The following is a 20,252-nucleotide window of genomic DNA, read 5'->3' as shown; positions in this document are numbered from 1 at the left end:
GTGGAATTCTGGGGAAAATAATGTAATCCTGAGATTTAAATTAATCAGTTGCATTGTTCATTACTTTTTTCCCCTTATAATATTTTTTTTTAATCTAATTTAATAATATGACTACAGATTTGAGATAAAAATGTTTGTTTGTTTGAAACAACACCCCCCCCCATCCCGTGCGCGCGCGCGCGCTCATACCTCCTTGCTCGCGTGAGCAGAGGTGTATGTGCGGCGCGCGCTCACTCTGATGGCAGGAAGCATCACTGAGGCCGTTACCCTCATCACCGTTACTTCACAACACATTTTAATGACCAATTTTTCGTATTAACTGCCCTCATATAACGTTTACGTGACTGTTTGTTTGTTGGTTTTTTATTTACTATCCGCCTGTTGATGTGTCACGCGGAGTTGGGATGGACTTCGGTGTTTTTAGGGAAACGGACCGGCACGTCTCATTCGTAGGAAGATAACTTTTGTTCATTTGTTTTCGGTTATTTTATTTTAAAAAATGAGGGACCGTCTGGCTGAGCTGAAATCGGTAAGTAAACTAATTTTGATCATAAATGCAACAGTTTTTTTGTGCTTTTAGAGCCGGGCTCAAACTGTTTTTTTTTTCAGATGCTAGCGTCAGGTCAGCTATATCCAGGCTGTATCCCAAACGGCGGCCATTTTGGAAATATAGTGCACTAAATAGTGTGCACAGAGCACTGCTTTGATGCGTAGTCAATTACAGTTATATAGGAAGCAGGGAGTTGTTTGGGATTTGGCCTAGGGTGTGTTCGAGTAGCGCAGCTTTTGCGCAGATCAGCGCAGCGCATGCTTTACGCAGGTCTCAGCGAACTCTACACGACCTATATAAGTTTATAGGGGTTAAGTGACACACCCACATTTTTACATGTACACTCTAAGACGAGAGTTTTGTAGTGTGGGATGTTGATTGTACATTCTAGTTTTTGTATATTTGTCTTTTGTCTTTCTGTGACACTACAAAGTGTTATAACTTGGATTTGGGTTTAAATGCTAGTCTAAAGTCGAAATGACTGAATCAAAGTGTTTGACTGTCAGACTTTCCGTCTGATTGTCTGAATTTCTGACCATCTCTCTGACTTTCTGACGGACGGTCAGACTTTGTGACCTTCTGTCTGGCTGACTGAATGACTGTCTGGTTTTCTGGCTGACTTTCTGACAACTGACTTTCTGGCTTTCTATTACTCAGACTGCCTGTCTGGCTGATTAATCGATTAGCTTAATTCTTCTTCTTCTTCTTTGGGCTTTTCCCTTCAGGGGTGGCCACAGCGAATCATCTCCCTCCACCTATCCCTATCTTCAGCATCCTCAACACTTACACCCACTAGCCTCATATCCTCATTTATTCCATCCATATACCTCCTCTTTGTCCTTCCTCTTTGCCTCCTGCCTGGCAGCTCCATGTCCAACATTCTCCTACCGATATATTCACTCTCCCTCCTCTGAACATGTCCAAACCATCTTAATCTGGCCTCCCTAACTTCGTCCCCCTGAACGTCCAACGTGAGCTGTCCCTCTGATGTGCTCGTTCCTTATCCTGTCCAACCATCTCACTCCCAAAGAGCTTAATTAACTGTCTGATTAAATGTCTGAATAACTGACTGTCTGACCATGTACAGTATATAGACTTAAAAAAAAACATGATTGGAGAAATTCAAGCCTTCTAAAATGTTCTATATAACCCCGAGTCAAAATTCAACCTTATTCCCAGCTTTAATCTTCAACCTTTAACCTTCAACTCTATACATTTTAAACCTTAATGAGAGTACTAATAATACTTACATATTTTGAGTGACCAGACATTTTAAAATGATTGCTCTCTTATGAATTAAAGCTGATTTGTTTGCTTTTCTAGATATTGAATAATCATGGGGCAGCATGCAGCCTGCCCCATCTAGCTCCATAGACTTATTATTGCAAAAAGCGCTAATAGAGGCACCAATGGTCAGGGCCAGAGCAGTGGACACTCTTAAAATGGTTGCAATCTTGATTAAAAATACTGGCATTACTCATGTCTTGCTGGTTAAAATGACTGGCTAATTTCCGATTTTCTATTTCTATTTGAATAAACAAGTAGTGTTTCCTGTATATAGGGGAGGCCCAGCGATGAGGAAGATGGCAGCGTGGTGGTTCCTGTGGATCGAGGAGGCTTTATGGAGGGCTTTTTCAGAAAGGTTCGTGTTTAACAAACATTTCTGTTTACATTTATCACTGAAGTAACTTACGAATGAGGCAGAATTTCGATCAAACTCACTGACCTGGTAAAGGACACAGTGTAAGAAACGTGAAATCTAGTACCATTGATAAAAACACGAGTAACAGCGGGTAAATAAATGAAATCAAATAGATAACACTGAACGAACAGAAGCTCTGTGTTTCAGGTGGAGGAAGTCCGGAGTATCATTGATAAGATTTCCTCGCAGGTGAACGAAGTGAAAAAGAAGCACAGCACGATCCTCTCGGCTCCCAACCCTGACGAAAGTGGGCACACACTCAATAATACACCACACACACACACACGCACACACGCACAAGAAACTCCATCTGATGTATGTGTCCCTGGTCCCAGATCAGTTTGAACAGAATATACTAGAGAGGAGGGTGTAAGTTTTAACATTGCTACGAAATACAAATGTCTTGATTATTGCATTTGATTGACACACAATCTCTGAAAATGATCCATTATACTCAGAACATCTGCTTGTTTGGGAACGCAGCACTTTTTGTCCTGATGGCTAATGTACAATGCTCGGTTTGCGTCACAGCGCTGGCTGAAGGCATTGTTTGAAATGCACACACACACACAAACTAGTGGAGCTCAGGCTAAATATACTGCGCTTGAGTACTGAGCAGTAAAAGCAGGAAATCTCACACACACACTCTTCAACTGCATCCTCCAGGAAACATAAAACATACAAAGGAAACCTCACCTTTCCCGACTTCAAATACATTCATTCATCTGCTTTAAATACTTGTTTACAGCACCTGTTAAATGTTAATTTCCCCTCTCTCTCTCTCTCTCTCTCTCTCTCTCTCTCTCTCTCTCTCTATTTCTCTCTCTCTCTCTCTCGCTCTCTCTCTCTCTCGCTCTCTCTCTCTCTTTCTCTCTCTCTCTCACTTTCTATTTCTCTCTCTCTCTCTCTCTCTCTCTCGCATATACACAACACAACTAATATACACCGCCTCAGCTCACCCAGAGCACATTCACACATACAGTGATTTTATCTCTGCAAGTCATCTGTCTCTGTACTATGAACCTGCCAGTAGGTGTTCCTACTACTGGTTGCCATGGTAATGACGTTTTTATCAGTGGGTGGCGCAAATCAATTTTCCTTCCACTAACATGAAACATTCTGCAGGAAGATTTGGCGTGTTTATAAACATCAACATGTGTGTGTATATATACATAATATTGCCAAAAGTTTTGGGACACCCCTCCAAATCATTGAATTCAGGGGTTGGGCTCGGCCCCTTAGTTCCAGTGAAAGGAACTCTTAATGCTTCAGCTTCATACTAAGACATTGTGGACAATTTTATGCTTTGTGGGAACAGTTTGGGAATGACCCCTTCCTGTTCCAACATGACTGCACACCAGTGCACAAAGCAAGGTCCATAAAGACATGGATGAGTGAGTTTGGTGTGAAGGAACTTGACTGACCTGTATCCTGACCTAAAACACCTTTAGGACAAATTCGAGTGAAGACTGTGAGCCAGGCCAAAACTGTGAAGTCTGCCTTTACATGCACATGAATGTAATATGGAGTTGTCCTGCCCTTTGCAGCTATAACAGCTCTTCTGGGAAGGCTTTCCACAAGGTTTAGGAGTGTGTTTATGGGATTTTTTTGACCATTCCTCTAGAAGCACATTTGTGAGGTCAGGCACTGATGTTGGACGAAAAGGTCTGGCTCACAATCTCCACTCTAATTCATCTCAAAGGTGTTCTGTCGTGTATGGGGACACTGTATTGTCCCCATTCAATATAGTGTCATCCCCAAACTGTTCCCACAAAGCATGAAATTGTCCAAAATGTCTTGGTATGAAGCTGAAGCATTAAGAGTTCCTTTCACTGGAACTAAGGGGCCGAGCCCAACCCCTGAAAAACAACACCTGAGTTCAATGATTTGGAGGGGTGTCCCAAAACTTTTGGTGATATAGTGTATACATACATCAAGGTGATCATGTCATATGAGATGGAGAAGAAGCAATGTGTGCTCTTTACCACAGATCACATAGGCTCTGTTGTTGTCTAGACTCCCATTTGTAGTCACTGCAGATTTACAGCTGCTACAATGCAAGTGAAAACAAGAACAAACTTCTTTCATAGGCATTCTGCACTGACTATTAATCTACACTCACATATGTTTGTACTATTTAACATCAGATTTTTCATCATTTAGAAACCAAAGAGGAGCTCGAGCAGCTGATGGTCGAAATCAAGAAAAATGCCAATGTGGTACGGACCAAACTCAAAAGTGAGTGTGTGTGTGTAATCCTCATAATGAATATCATTCTGCATCCATTAAAGAAGTCTTTCAGTCCACTGCTACAGGATTAAAGCTTCCTCACCTCTAATGATTGTTTCCTACACATAGTAGTATGATCCGCATGCCATAACAAATTAAATATCTCTACTGGTAGAAGTCAAACAGTTCAACTGTCCTGTATAAAAATCGCATTTTCTGCATGAATAAACTCCAGGCCCGTCTGAGGCGTGATGTAATTATTTCTCCTGTCTTGGTCCTCAGCTATGCAGCAGAGCTTGCCTCCAGAAGACCAAGCCAACCGTTCCTCAGTGGATGAGCGCATCCAGAGAACACAGGTGGAGATCCTCATCTTCTCAGAAACAGGGACCCAGCTTAGGTCCTTGCTTTGTTTTTAATTAACGCTAGAACGAGGTGGAAAAGAACAGCGAAGAATCAGGGAGTCGTATTTTAACGCTTATGAGAAGCTACAGTGGGTTTTTAGGGACTGAGTTTCTAAAATAAAAATGTGAGATTTTGAGAATAAACTTGTAATTGTTTGGGAATAAAATTGTCAAATTTTGAGAAAAAAATTATATTGCATGATAAAAAGCACAATATTTTAATAGAGTTGTGAATATTTTTGACAAAATGTCATTTTATTCTTGAAATATTGCAGATATTTTTTTCTCATAATATTTAATGATTTATTTATTTTATTATTATTATTTTCACTTTTATCAAAAACTACATTTTCAAAATGATCTTATGACCTGGAAACAAATCTTTGAATTATTTATTATATTTGAACATTGTTGCCCTGCCCTGCCCTTCCCTAACCTGACTCCAAATTTAATTTGAGACACTTTAAGAGGTAAGAAATATCGACACTGATGTGATAGAAATATGGTTCATGTCTGATGCTTTTCTGGAAATCAAGCAAAGTTTTATATTAGCAAAAAGAACCAGGTTTGTATGGATGACTAAACGAAAAGGTGCTAAAATTGCTCCTATGTGTGAATACGTGTGAGCATGCCACCTTGCAACAGACTGGCATCCCAGCCAAGGTGTATTCCCACCTGGTACCCAGAGATCCTGAAATTGTACGTCCACAGCATGTCCCTGACCAGGATAACGCAATTGTTGTAGATGAGAGAATAAATGAATATTAAAATGAAAGCATTTCTGTATAAAGCAATAACATTTCCCATGTCTCAGAGTTAAAATGGAAGAGATTTGCAGTGTGATCTCCTTTTTAGTGTTTTTATTGGTTTCATTGTTTCTATTGCTTTGAAGCTGACTGTGTTGTTTCTCTCTCTCTCTCTCTCTCTCTCTCTCTCGGTCTAGTACGCAGTCTTGTCTAGGAAGTTTGTGGAAGTCATGACCGAGTACAACGACACACAGGTCTCCTTCAGAGAGCGCAGCAAGGGCAGGATCCAGAGACAGCTGGAGATTAGTGAGACAGACACACACACACACACACACACACACACACACACACACTGAAGAGATTGTGATCTCGCTCACATGCATGTACTTGTAACATTTCTTCTCACCAGACATACCAACAATTAATGGTAGTAGCCACTGATTTGTGGTGTGTGTGTGTTTGCATATACATACACTCAAATAACCTTTCTTTTTGTAAATTACTTTCTGACTATAACCTCCAGCACATATACGTGCTTGAAATACTTCTCAAGTGATTGTCATATATCTCACATATCACACACACATCACTGACTACTAGCATGAGCTGCTAATAACTGTAGTGGATGGAGTATCTTAAAGGTGGTATTGACAAAAGACGTTTGTCTCACTGATGCCAGGAATCAGAAAACGCAGTACTGTCTGTGTGGGCGGGGCATGCTGTCACTCCCCTGTCAATCACAGTGACACTAGCAGGTTCATGTATGAGGAAGAGGGCAGAACGCACTTTCTTCAGTTTGGCCCAACAGCAGTTTGAAACGATGCCGTAGTTAACTTTACGTGTCTCGGAGGAAGCCACTGTTATGGGGAAGAACCAGCTAATGGGTAGGAACTGTCAAATGACCTAATTAGGAGAAAATGGCGAAAATCATTCTACCAATCAGAAAAAACAAGCATTGATCAGAGTCACATCATTTTAAACAAACTAAAGGCAAGCTGTAACGCTTGAGCCTCAGATCGGGCCATGATGCTTAGCTTGTGCTTCCTTTGTGGCAGAAAAAGTCACACTTCTGCAAAATCTGTGTAACGTTTGTCATATTTTGGTAGCTCATTGCGTTGTCTTAATGAAATTTTATCTTATTGGTTTCATATTAGAAAATACATAAATGCTGCTGTAATTTCAAGAATCTTAGAGTTGGTGGATGAGGATTCATCTAGGATCTATCAACACTTCCACTGATCTTGATAGATGTCCGGGTAAATTGAGTAAATTGAGTAAATATGAAGATGTGTGTACACAGGGACTAGTTGTGTGTGTGTGTTTCCCGGCAGGAGCTGCTTAATTAGGTCCTCGTTCGGCATGTGACACATGAGACTAGCCTCTCTGTCACCAGAGACCGTGTTGTGGGCGTTTCCTGGGTAACGCAAGACTGGAGAATCGGATAGTCCTCGCCACAGCGGGCCGAGAGAAGGGTCATGTGACTCGGGCAGTATTTCTGCTCTAGGTCAGGGGTGTTCTTAAAGGTGTGATTAATCCCAGCTCCTTAAAATACAGCATCGATCAAACATCTAACTGATGTGTGTCATAGGGATTTTCTTTCAAATTTATGTTACCTCAGGCTTCCACACACTACAGTACAATTTCTGTGTCACGATGGGATAACATTCAACTAGTAGCCTCTGATCAATATGTCTATTATATGACTGAATTTAGAAGAATTACTCAAATATGCTGGATATCACACAATCAGGTGTATGTTAGGTCGATAAACAGGAGCTGTGAGCATCCTTGTCCCTCATGTCCCCACTGTTTCTCCCTGCAATCCCCTCTCCCATGTTTCTCTCCCATCCCCGGAGTGTAACAGAAAGCCTTCCCGGTGGGAGCAGCATGGAGCTTTAGCAAATATATTGTGTGTTTATCGCTTAGATCATGCTGGTTAAGGTTGTATCACGTTCCCCAAGTCTGTGGAACGGGATGGTAAGACAAAATGAAGAGAATTTCTTCCCAGCATACCTGCGTGTGTGTGTGTGTGTTTGTGTGTGTGCATACACACATGATTATAGACATATAGGTTTCAGTCATGCTATTGTTCTAGCTCTTGATTTTCTGCTTCTCCCAGCTGAATAAACACAAGTCCTACAGGGTTGTGTTTCAGTCTATCTCTCACACACACACACACACACACACTCATACAAAAATGAATATAAACATCAGGGACACAATAGTATTACGTACAGTCACATTTTAGTGTACATCTCGTACACATGCACACACGCACACATTTTTTTATATATATATATATATATATATATATATATATATATATATATATATATATATATATATATATATATATATATATATATATAAATAAACACCCTGTGTGCATAAATATCAGAGATGAGTATCATTCAGAGTTGTTGTATGTTCTTGCAGCTGGAAGGAGGACCACCAATGAGGAACTGGAGGACATGCTGGAGAGCGGGAACCCCTCAATTTTTACCTCGGATGTGAGTCTGATGAACTGGAATCTTGAATTCAGTGTTGAAGTCAATGTTGTAGCACATCTGCAGACAGCAATTCACTGATTCTCTCTCTCTCTCCTCAGATAATCTTGGACTCACAGATCACCCGGCAGGCGCTGAACGAGATCGAGTCACGGCACAAAGACATCATACGTCTCGAGTCCAGCATCAAAGAGCTCCACGACATGTTTATGGACATGGCTATGCTTGTAGAGACGCAGGTGGAGCGCTTGATTAATCAGTGAAGATGTACACCGATCAGGCATAATTTTATGACCAGTGACAGGGGAAGTGAATAAGACTGATGATCTCCTCATCATGGCACCTGTTAGTGGGTGGGATATATTAGGCAGCAATTCAACATTTTGTCCTCAAAGTTGATGTGTTAGAAGCAGGAAAAATGGACAAGTGTAAGGATTTGAGCGAGTTTGAGAAAAAGGGCCAAATTGTTTAGATGACTGGATCAGAGCATCTCCAAAACTGCAGCTCTTGTGGGGGTGTTCCCGGTCTGCAGTGGTCAGTGTCCATCAAACGTGGTCCAAGGAACGAACAGTGGTGAACCGGGGACAGGGTCATGGGTGGCCAAGGCTCACTGATGCACGTTGAGAGCGAAGGCTGGCCCGTGTGATCCGATCCAACAGACGAGCTACTGTTGCTCAAATTGCTGAAGAAGTTAATGCTGGTTCTGATAGAAAGGTATCAGAATACACAGTGCATCACAGTTTGTTGCGTATCTGGCTGCATAGCCGCAGATCAGTCAGGGTGCCCAGGTAGTCATAATGTTATGCCTGGTCAGTGTATATTAATGTATTGATGTATATTTATCGGTCCTGACTTTTGAATCAAAGGCTATGTATGTTCTTTTAATGGCACACATTGAATTACATACATTAAAGGTGCATCAGGTAGGATTGGTGAAAAATAAGAATTGAGTTATTTTTCTAGTCATTGAGCCCGCCCCTTATTTCCACCCATGTACACAAAGCTTCGCCCTCAAAATACAGCTTATGGCACATTAGCATGCTAACTAGAATTATCATTAGCAAGGATTGTCCTTACAAGTGCACTCAGACATTTGATTGATTGAGTTATATCTTCTCCTCATGTTGTACGAAGATGTGAATGGGCTTTGGGGGCGTGTCTATAAAATGACTGACAGGAGGGCAAGCAAAGCAGGTTTCCAGATTTTTTTCTAGCAAAGTAATAGACTATAGAGTTCTAATATATATAATATGACAAATATTGAGTATTGCTACTTTAATATTAGATTTTATTACTGTATTTTTATATTTAGCTTAAAATATCATGTCTTATGGTATCTGAAATCCACATAATCTACATAAAACGTTTTAGACACATACTTTGCAAAATGTTTATAGTTAACTAGATCTAGATTTTCAATAAAATGTGAGAATCAAATATGTTAAGCTCCCTACATTGAAACCGGCTAAAAGTTGTACAGGTGAATTGTTGCTGATTGTTTTCATTTTTCATAATTTAATAATGTCCGTCTTGACAGGGTGAGATGATCGACAACATAGAGAACAACGTGAGGAACGCAGTGGAGTATGTAGGCAAAGCTAATGAGGAGGTGAAGAAAGCTGTGAGGTACCAGAAGAGCGCCCGCCGGGTACGAAAAAAAAAAAAACACCCACACACACACACACACACACACACACATCCACTTTCACTTCACATTCTGCTAAATTTCAATCACACAGGTTTAAACATGTCTGAACATACCTGCAGGGTGGTTTTATTATCGTTTTAACCTGCACTTAAACCACTTTTACATTTTTCACTCGTTTTGAAGCAAAAACGAATCAGTGACTTGACATGTGCTGTTAATCAGTTGAAGAGTGTATGGTGAGACACACACAGACATGCACACACACACATACACACATAATTTTTCCATATATGCAAACACATCACCTCTTAAACAAGTCCATATACAGAAATGTGAGTTGGCGTGGGATGTGGGTATGTCTTTGGATCCATATATGGAAAGCTTTGAATAAAAAGAAGGAACTCGCTGGCATTCCTAATTATCTGCGCATTTGCCAGCTAGCTATAATGAGCTAACCTGACAGGATTTAATAATTAAAGATATTTTAGATCATAAATGTTAATAATAATCCTATCTCCTAATGTTAACCAGCTAGCTGGGATTTTGTTAATAAAGATATTTAAGTCACACAAGTTCTGTAAATCACACCTATCTGCCTCTGTTTCCTTGCTAGCTAACCTGACAGGTTTTGTTTTTTTTTTTTAAACCAATAACACTTCTTAAATCATATTCTTAAATATTCATAATCCTGACTGCTAATGCTAATGCCAGCTGTCAAAACTCTGCTTCATCTGACAGGACTTCTGAACCATTTTGAATATAATTGATAAATATATATCAATTTGTGTTAAGGCTAGCTAGCTGGCTAACAGCTCAAATTCATAAATGCTCATAATTCTTACTGCTAATGCATGCCAGCTAGCTACTAAAATGTAACTTTACTGGGATTTTATAAATAAAGTAAGTCATTTTTTTAAATTGGTCATAATCCACACATTTGAGGATCCTTGGATTGCTAACTTAAGCTAACCTGACAGGATTTTCTGACAGAAACGTTTTTTATTTGAAAGTTTTTATTGTTAATCTTCGATAGCTGGCTATCAAGAGCTAACCTGACAGGATTTTTAAAATAACTAATAATATATCATATTTATAAATGTTTGTTAATTTTTACTGTCAATGCCTGATAGCTGAATAATAATATATCATATTTATAAATGTTTGTTAATTTTTACCGCTAATGCCTGACAGCTGGATAACAAAACCTGACAGGATTTCTGACAGAAACCTTTAAGTTTTTATTGATAATTCTTGATAGCTGGCTATCATGAGCTAACCTGACAGGATTTCTAAAATAACTAATAATATATTATATTTATAAATGTTTCTTCATTTTACAGAAACTTTAAAGTTTTTATTGATAATCCTCAGTAGCTGGCTATCATGAGCTAGCCTGACAGGATTTTTTAAATAACTAATAACAATATAATCATATTTATAAACGTTTGCTCAGTTTTCTGCTAATGCCTGATAGCTGGATAACAAAACCTGACAGGATTTCTGCTAGTTAGCTAGTCAACATGAGTTGAGCTAAGTATAGAGTATATGTGAAAGACCCTTTCCCCCTTTTTTACACAGAAATAAAGCTACTTGTGTGTGCTTTGGAGTTATTAAGAAATATTTAAAATTAACCTCCTAAACCTGGCGTCCACATACGTGGACATCACATTTTTGGTTGTGTGCACCATAATACTAAATTCTTTGTAACTGGAACCTGCTGTACACAAAAGAAGTGGCTTCATGTTCAAAGATAATATCTGGTTATTATATTTATTGGTTCCTCCTAACCCCAAATAGGTAGAAGAAATCTAAAATGCAAGCTCAGGTCTTAGGAGGTTAAGAAAAATGTTACTCGTTTTAAATATGGACTCATCCCCATGAAGGACACACCCACTGGTCACCTAAACAGAATATTATTTAATAATCATTATGAGGAAACCTTTGTTTTTCTGTGTTCTGGACAGAAATATATCATCCTGGCTGCGATCCTGCTGGTGATAATCGGTGTCCTCGCACTAATCATCGGCCTTTCTGTGGGCCTGTCGTCTAAATCGACCATAACCTCTGCCTCCTCCATTACCACATCAACCAATCCCGCTTAAGCATGCCTTCTTTACTAACACACTGACCAAGCACAGTATGTATTTCCTCATGTAAGCTCATGCTAATGTCTGATTTGCAGATGAAATATTTACAATATTTTCTCTTTCTCCTTTATTTATTTATTTTTTTAGAAAATTGTGTATGTTGCCATTTGTGGATCGGCATGCCTCCTTCTTCTGCTCATCGTGATCGTCGGAGTGTTTGCTAGTTAGCCGCCAAAGACTCCAACCAAAGAAGTGCAGAACCTTCTGAGCTAAGCTAAAAAGATTTCTATTTAGCCATTTTTGCTACTGCTGCGTTTTCTAATCTCATGAGCTCGCGTTTATAGACGTTCAAATGTCAAAGAAGAAATTTTCAACATTTCTCCAGGAGCTGAGATTTAATACTTTGTTACTGTGATGTTTTGCCATAGATATTCATGGCCAGTTTTTTTTTTTTTCTTGTTCTTGTAATGAGATGATCTTTCTTTTGGAGAGATGAAGTTTTCTCATCATCACCTCACACACTCTGCTCCTGTAGTTTGATGCCTATTACACAACATTTTGGCCAAAAATATGAACACGAAAATGTAATCGATCAGCCAAGACGTATTTGGTGACTGAACTATGAAGCTTGTAGCTACCAATTTCAAATGAACATCAACGTGAGGTCAATATTTGAATGTGTAATTATATTCCAAAACCCCCCTTGGGTTAAGATCTGGTGAGTTTGAAGACCCCAGCATATGATTTACATCCTTGTCAATCTGTTCAGTGAGTAATCATGCCTGGTGGATGTGGGTGGAGTCATCCTGTAACCCACAAATGCGATCAGTCCAAAGAACAGCAGAGTTGATTTGCTTCCCTGTAAGTGGACAAATGTAGCCAAACCATGGCAATTAAAATGAATAAATGCCCCCAAACGCCCAATGAATAACAGAAAAAACATTTTTTTCCTTTAATTCGTCACACATATTGTTTACGGTTAAACTGATTTAATATCTTGCACGGCCGGTGGTGGACAATTCCAATTTCTCTGGAAACTTCGCCTGAAATTTTGTTGATTTAGGCTTGCATTCCATAAATAAAGATGATTTCTGATTCAAAATCCCCCCTTTGGAGTTTGAAGGCCACAGCATATGATTTACATCCTTGTCAATCTGTCCGTTGTAATGTAATCATGCCTGGTAGATGTGGGCAGAGTCATCCTGTAAAAGACCACACCCACCAGAGAAATGCGATCAGTCCAAAGTTGATTTGCTTCCCTGTAAGTGGACAAATGTAGCCAAAAATAAAATGTAAAAAATGCCCCCCAAACCCCCACTGAATAACAGAGACAACCATTTTTTCCTTTAATTCGTCACACTGATGCTGATTTCATATTGTGCACAGCTAGTGGTGGACATTTGCCTGTAACGTTCCTGTTTTTGTAATTTGCCTGAATTTTTCTTGATTTAGGCTTGCTGTTGCACTCTATGCAAAACTGGTAGCTCCACCCATTTCTGTCCTTGCTAACTCCATTACCTACAAAAACAGAAATAATGGAGGAAATTTCTTGCTGAGAGTTGCACAGTTGAGTAGTGTTCTCGCTCCGCAGCGCTATGATGTGTAACGTCGCTGCCTCGTGAGGTGTGACCGGAGGCCGCAGACGCCTGATGTGATCCCGACTAAGTGCGCTTAATACTGTACTCAGAACACACACATCAAGTGCACTTAATATTCAGCCAAATGTTAAAAAAGCTAGCACTGAAATGCCTTTAATGATGACATCATGGTGCACAGATTCACAGCTCACTTTAAATGCTGCCATGTTGTATCACGTGTGTGAGATTTTCATCTGCTTTACACCTCAGACCAGGCTGGAAAATGGACCAAGATGGTCATTCTTTTAAAGTAATGTCACAGACTATCAACACTGGAAGGGTGATATCAGACCTTTGAACATGTTTGTGAGAATTTGTTGGATGTACTGATTGCTCCTATCACCATGGATGTAAAATAAAATCCATAATTTCTGGAACTAAAATGAAATTGTGCAACATGTGTATTCAATTCTTGTGTCAAAAATCTCCACTAAATGTGTATGTTTATATATATATTATAGGATGCATACATTCTTTGAAAATATTACACACTTATCATGATGAGCAACTCAGTGAGTGTGACAAAATGGAGGCAGGTGCAGGAACACATGAGGAACTCTCTTTCTCTTTCTCTCTCAAACACACACACACAAGATAATAAACACACACAGCCCTCCTGACCCATAAAGCTGATGCTAGAACCTGATGAGGCGTAAACGAGAGACGCGGTTCCATCAGGACAGAGCGCTTATACGTGAGTGAAATATTCTCCTTCTCGTCCCTTTGCTATTACTAAATCCTCCAAATCTTGTTTCTGTAATTTCATTTATAATTTATAAACTGTGTACAGTGAGTGATGTGTGTATGATCCAGATTGTGTGTGTGTGTGTGTATGTGTGAAAAAGGGGGAATGAATTTTAGAACGAATAAAATGTGGTGGTTGTGATTGTACGCAAGATTCCTTAAAAGGAAGGAACATGAGAGTCGAGGCGAGTCGAGTACCAGCTTTGGACGTCTCGCATAGCAATTCTCTCAGGATTCACGTGAGGACCTTCTGTAGAAGAATCATTCATTCATTTTATCCTGGTCAGGATCTGAAGACGATCCCGGGAACTCTGGACCTGAGGAAGGAGAAGGAATACAGACATTCACACACTCCCTCACACATAGGAGCAATTTAGAATATCCAGTACACCTAATAGAGTGTTTTTGGGAAGTGGGAGGAAACTGGAGAACCCAGAGGAAACCCATATTATGATGAGAATTTAAAAGTGCACACACACAATTTTACATCAGTGCAGGTTTTCCAGAATCGCCAACCTTCCCTGTGTGTGTGTGTGTGTGTGTGTGTGTGTGTGTGCCATCTTGTGGTTGTGACCATAATTTCCAGAAAGGACCATGGTCTCTGTCTCAATATTGTCTCCTCTTGCGTCCATCTTAAAGGTCGATTCATTACTTTACAGCTCTTAGACAGTCAACGTAACGCACGACATCAAGAGAAGAATTTACCCAGAATTCCACTTTACGATCTGATTCTGAACTAGCAGATTACGATATATATATATATATTGCAGTATAGAGAACACACATGTAGAAGATTCGCTAGCATTTATTACCATCTATAGGATGTCTAGAATATCTAGAAAAGACAGCACAAGGTTTTATCCTCTGATTATGGTCTGATCTTTGAGTTAGACCCTGAATCTCTGACATTGAACCATCTCCTCATGGGGAAAAATACTTATTATGGGTTCATTATCCCTAATTAGCACCCGCTGTTAACATCCAACACCATTGGAGGAACCATATAAGAATCCTTGCTGCCATTTTATAGCTCAGAAGATCGTCAGATTTAGTGATCAGCATCAAGACTATCTAAAAAAAGAAGAAAAATCTAAACAGCAGGACTAGAATTTACCCAGAAGTCATTGTTGGTTGATCCAGTTTCCTTAAAATAAAATCGTAGATGATGCTGTACATGTTTTCAGGCATCATATAAGAACTGTAAACAGACTTTGTACATACTTTGCTAATTACTGATCATAAATTCTCTTCCGCATAACACACACCCCCAAAGATTAGCAATTGAGTTTGTGTAAGTGGTAGTGATGTCTGATTGATCATGACATTTTTCATTTTTAGCTCCACTTATGCAGCAGATTGCGAGGTTATAAGTGATTTTCCCAGGTTAGTTTACTAGCAGATAGCAAACCAGCTAGCTTGTTCAACCACTGTTAGTAAAACCAGGCTACCTTGAATGGATTTTAGAACTGTCACTATTTTATTGAAGCACAAAACAAACACAAAGACTGACTTTTCTAATCCTCTAAACATTTTTTTCCTCTATTCTGAGCCATACTAGTTTGCTAGCATGCTAACTATTCGTTCTTTGCATGCTTATTAGCTAATAACAGGCTAGCAAATATGGCATGGAATAGTCAGCTAAATGAAACCAATTTTGAAGAAATAAAATATTCAATGTTAGATACACTGTAGTGCCAAAAGTTTTGGGACACCCCTCCAAATCATTAAATTCAAGTGTTGTTTTTCAGGGGTTGGGCTTGGCCCCTTAGTTCCAGTGAAAGGAACTCTTAATGCTTCAAGACATTTTGGACAATTTCATGCTCCCAGCTTTGTGGGAACAGTTTGGGGAGGACCGCTTCCTGTTCCAACATGACTGCACACCAGTGCACAAAGCAAGGTCCATAAAGACATGTGGAGGAACTTCACAGAGTCCTGACCTCAACCTGATAGAACACCTTTGGGATGAATTAGAGAGGAGACGGTCAAAACTGGGACATCTGCCTTTACATGCACATGAATGTAATATGGTGTTGTCCCGCCCTTTGCAGCTATAACAGCTTCAACTCTTCTGGTCAGGCTTTCCACAAGGTTTAGGAGTGTGTTTATGGGAATTTTTGTCCATTCCTCTAGAAGAGCATTTGTGAGGTCAGACACTGATGATGGACGAGAAGGTCTGGCTCACAGTCTCCACTCTAATTCATCCCAAAGGTGTTCTATCAACTTGAGGTCAGGACTCTGTGAAGATCCTTCTCACCAAACTCACTCATCCATGTCTTTATGGACCTTGCTTTGGTCACTGGTGTGCAGTCATGTTGGAACAGGAAGGGGTCATCCCCAAACTGTTCCCACAAAGCATGAAATTGTCCAAAATGTCTTGGTATGAAGCTGAAGCATTAAGAGTTCCTTTCACTGGAACTAAGTGGCCGAGCCCAACCCCTGAAAAACAACACCTGAACTCAATGATTTGGAGGGGTGTCCCAAAACCTTTGGCGATATAGTGTATATATATATACATTCCTCTCTAGAAGCGCATTTGTGAGGTCAGGCACTGATGTTGGACGAGAAGGCCTGGCTCGCAGTCTCCTCCCTAATTCATCTCAAAGGTGTTCTGTCGTGTATGGGGACACTATATTGTCCCCATTCAATATAGTGTATGATTCTAATGTATATTTGCTCCGTATGGTCTCTAAGGGCTTATCTAACAAACTTAGATAACACTTGACCTAATAAAATCTTGGCCTGGCCATTAAAACCACACGAGGATTCTCCCATGAGGAAATGGTAAGAGGAAGGGGAAGTCAATGCGCGCGTGTGTGTGTGTGTGTGTGTGTGTGTAAAACAATATTGGAACAGCCTTAATCTGTTTCCTTGATAGCAAGCGTAACCCATTGCCATGCTTACATAAGAGCTTGGAAGTGCAGGGATTATTAATCTCGCAGAGGGGCTACAGGGGCAGTGTGTTGTGGGGAAACATCATCAGGTTGTGCATCATCTGTCTGGAGCACAGTGGGAGAATAAGTGTAGATTATCTGTAGGTTATGGATTAATGTACTCAGTGCCACAGCACTCATATGTGCGGATTGAGATTGTGTGTAGATTACGGGATTACGCCTGTGGATAGGGCTGAACGTATGACTTTGCTGTGCGACGTATGATGAAAAAATGTGTGTGTGTGTGTGTGTGTGTGTGAGTACTACCAAGAAGCACCAGAAATCTCTACCTCTGCTTTTTCATCCAACATTAATGCCATTTTTTTTTATCTGTAAAGAACAAAATGTATATATAAACAAGTGTAAATAAATAATACATCTAAAATCACTTTATATTGCATTAAAACAATATATAAGATTTAAAAAGGTGCATTTTTAATATAGAAACCTGAATTATTCCTGAGTATTCTAATATTAAATGACATTTTTAATAGAAACTGCAGTGTTGAATTTTCAGACATTTTTTGTTAGGGTTTTTATGTGTGTGTGTGTGTGTGTGTGTGTCTTATGGACCCTGATAAGTATGAGGCAAAATATTATTAAACAATATATCAGTTGGTAACCATAGTAACTATTCGTTAGACCAAATAACATCCATAAGCACCATTTTAATAATCTTTGTCTTACAACATTCAATGTACTGTTCACTAACATAGCATTAAAGATCCAAAATGGAGGAAGAGCTAACTGTGAGCTATGATTAAAGATAAAGCTATAAAGTAGGTGGTTTGTCTCATTGACTAGACGCATAACTAGCTGTCTAGTTATTCATTCTTGTATTAAATAAAATGCTAGATTGCCTCAGTGAATAATTGGCTATAGTATTCAGTATATCTTGAGCTTCAACTGCATTCTAAAACCAGAAAGAAACAACTATGACTGATGGAAACTGATGGAAAAATGTGGAAAAGTGAAAGGCTGGGACTAGACATAGGACATAAACTGCACATATAACTTAAGCCTAGTTTAAATCGTTCCTAGTCCAAAGGGAAAGCACCAGGAACCTCAAGAACTAGGTTTAGCCTGCAGTTGAAATGAGACTATACAAGGTCATGGTAGATGATGCATCAGCTCTGGGTTGAACGACATGTGTATTGATGTTTCAGGACATGATGGGGGCTGACAGACAGTCTAAAGTGGAGCTGATGCTCGAACAGTCGCAGAAGGAGCTACGCTGGATCCAGAAGCAGCTGTCACTCATCGCTAATGGGAGCAATGGACCGGTGAGGACGAACGAGAAGGTGAAGGTGACTGTGGACACACAGCCACGACTAATATATACATAATGCAGGAAATACACTTTCATGCACTTTTTTAAAAGCCATGTGATGTCTGGGGAGAGGGGTCCATGATTTCACTGATGTTTCACTGATTATTATGTAATGATTAGAGTTATAACCCTTCTCGATTGATTGGGTTCATCTGCAACTCAATAACATTACCTGAATTTTTAATAAAACATTTTGTAGATTTTAGAAAACAGAAGCTCTCATGAATGGAATAATGTAAGACAACATAAGAGCAGTGGATTTTTCAGTGCCGAGAGTTGTATGTATTCTTTATGTGCAGTACCGAATACAGCCATGAGGGTGCAGCAGTGTGTCGCGTAACGGTTTGGTTAGCTGGTTTGGTGGGGAAACCCGGAAGTTGACAAATAACCCTGTTAATATAGCGCAGCATCAGTGGACTCTGATTGGACTGCTGTGCTGGTTCTCTCTCTCTCTCTCTCTCTCTCTCTCTGTTTTCTCTATATGTGGTTATATATGTGACCATATCAAAACTGAAATAGATAGATGAAGAGAGGGACAGAAACGCAAGAGAGTTGAATAGATGGATGGATACATGAATAAGTGGATGTTGGTACTATGTATAGATGGATGGATAGACAAACAGTCAGAAACTCAGATGGATGGATGGATGGATGGATAGATAGATAAGTGGATGGAAAGAAGATGGAAGGAGGGATGGTAGATAAATGATGGATGAGTGGAAGGATGTACTGAGGGATGGATAAATATATTGGATGGATTGATAGATGGATGGATAGATGGAAAGAAGAATTGATAAATGGATGGAGGGATGGTGGGTAAATAATGGATGAATGGAAAGATGTACTGAGGGATGGATAAATATATTGGATGGATGGAAAGTAGAACTGATAAATGGATGGAGGGATGGTGGGTAAATGATGGATGATTGGAAAGGTTTACTAAGGGATGGATAAATATATTGGATGGATGGATGAATGGATGGATGGATGGATGGATGTGTGGATGGATGGATGGATGGATGGATGGATGGATGGATGGATGAAAAAATAATTGATAAATGGATGGCAGGAAAGTGGACAATTGATGGATGATTGGAATGATTTACTAAGGGATGGATAAATATACTGGATGGATTAATGGATGGATGGATGAATGGGCACAGGGATGGATGGATGGATGGATGGATGTGTTGTGAGGTGTGTATGAAGAAAGAGACCCCAAAACAACCCAGGCGACCTTGTCAACTCTAATCACAGAGAGAGAGAGAGAGAGAGAGAGAGAGAGAGAGAGAAAGAAAGAAAGAGGGGGGGGCAATCTAGCAGCAGCAGCAACAGCAGCAGCGTGTCAAAGCGCGCGAGTGACCGAGACGCTGTGCTCTCTCTCTCTCTCTCTCTCTCTCTCTCTTGCGCGCGCGTTCTTCTCTCTCATCTCCTCTCCTCTCAGGTCCGCTCTGTGTCTCGTGCGCTCTCTCTCATTGGATCTCCTGCGTCTCGCGCTCCTCACTGTTTCTGAGGCGCTGCTCCCAAAAGCGACCAGCGGATATTTGCCCCTTTTTACCTTCTGCAACAAAAAACAAGAAACAAACAACAAACAGCAGCAGCACGAGAGAGAGAGAGAGAGAGAGAGAGAGAGAGAGAGCGATAACCTCACGATCCAGCGGCGCAGTAGGATACAGCAGCGCTCACGCGCAGGAGGAGGGGGGGGTCGGGGCCGCCGTTATTAACGGACGCAGCGCAGCGG

At 40.1% G+C, this 20,252-nt stretch overlaps 1 protein-coding gene across 2 annotated transcripts; it reads left to right on the top strand.

The window, feature by feature from the left end:
• Positions 1-204: 204 nt before the first annotated feature.
• On the top strand, positions 205-13,878 carry stx2b (syntaxin 2b). 2 transcript variants are annotated; one of them, XM_058390740.1, is made up of 11 exons: positions 205-529; positions 2,112-2,192; positions 2,400-2,499; positions 4,416-4,490; positions 4,764-4,837; positions 5,826-5,934; positions 8,065-8,138; positions 8,237-8,374; positions 9,673-9,783; positions 11,748-11,920; positions 12,018-13,878. In XM_058390740.1, the coding sequence occupies exons 1-10, from the start codon at positions 500-502 to the stop codon at positions 11,883-11,885; spliced, it is 930 nt and encodes a 309-aa protein (XP_058246723.1). In that variant the 5' UTR covers positions 205-499; the 3' UTR covers positions 11,886-11,920; positions 12,018-13,878. The 2 variants fall into 2 exon arrangements, with proteins under 2 accessions (XP_058246723.1, XP_058246724.1); XM_058390741.1 differs by lacking the exon at positions 11,748-11,920.
• Positions 13,879-20,252: the final 6,374 nt, after the last annotated feature.

This window comes from Hemibagrus wyckioides, linkage group LG05, assembly GCF_019097595.1.
Source record: "Hemibagrus wyckioides isolate EC202008001 linkage group LG05, SWU_Hwy_1.0, whole genome shotgun sequence".
Classification (NCBI taxonomy): Eukaryota; Metazoa; Chordata; class Actinopteri; order Siluriformes; family Bagridae; genus Hemibagrus; species Hemibagrus wyckioides.
The sequence above is the reverse complement of the archived record's forward strand: the minus strand, read 5'-3'. Positions and strand labels throughout refer to the sequence as shown.

Coding starts and splice junctions, on each gene's coding strand:
- stx2b (XM_058390740.1), top strand. CDS start 500: ATGAGGGACCGTCTGGCTGAGCTGAAATCG. Junction 530..2,111: donor GTCTGGCTGAGCTGAAATCG/GTAAGTAAACTA, acceptor TCCTGTATATAG/GGGAGGCCCAGCGATGAGGA. Junction 8,139..8,236: donor CCTCAATTTTTACCTCGGAT/GTGAGTCTGATG, acceptor CTCTCTCCTCAG/ATAATCTTGGACTCACAGAT.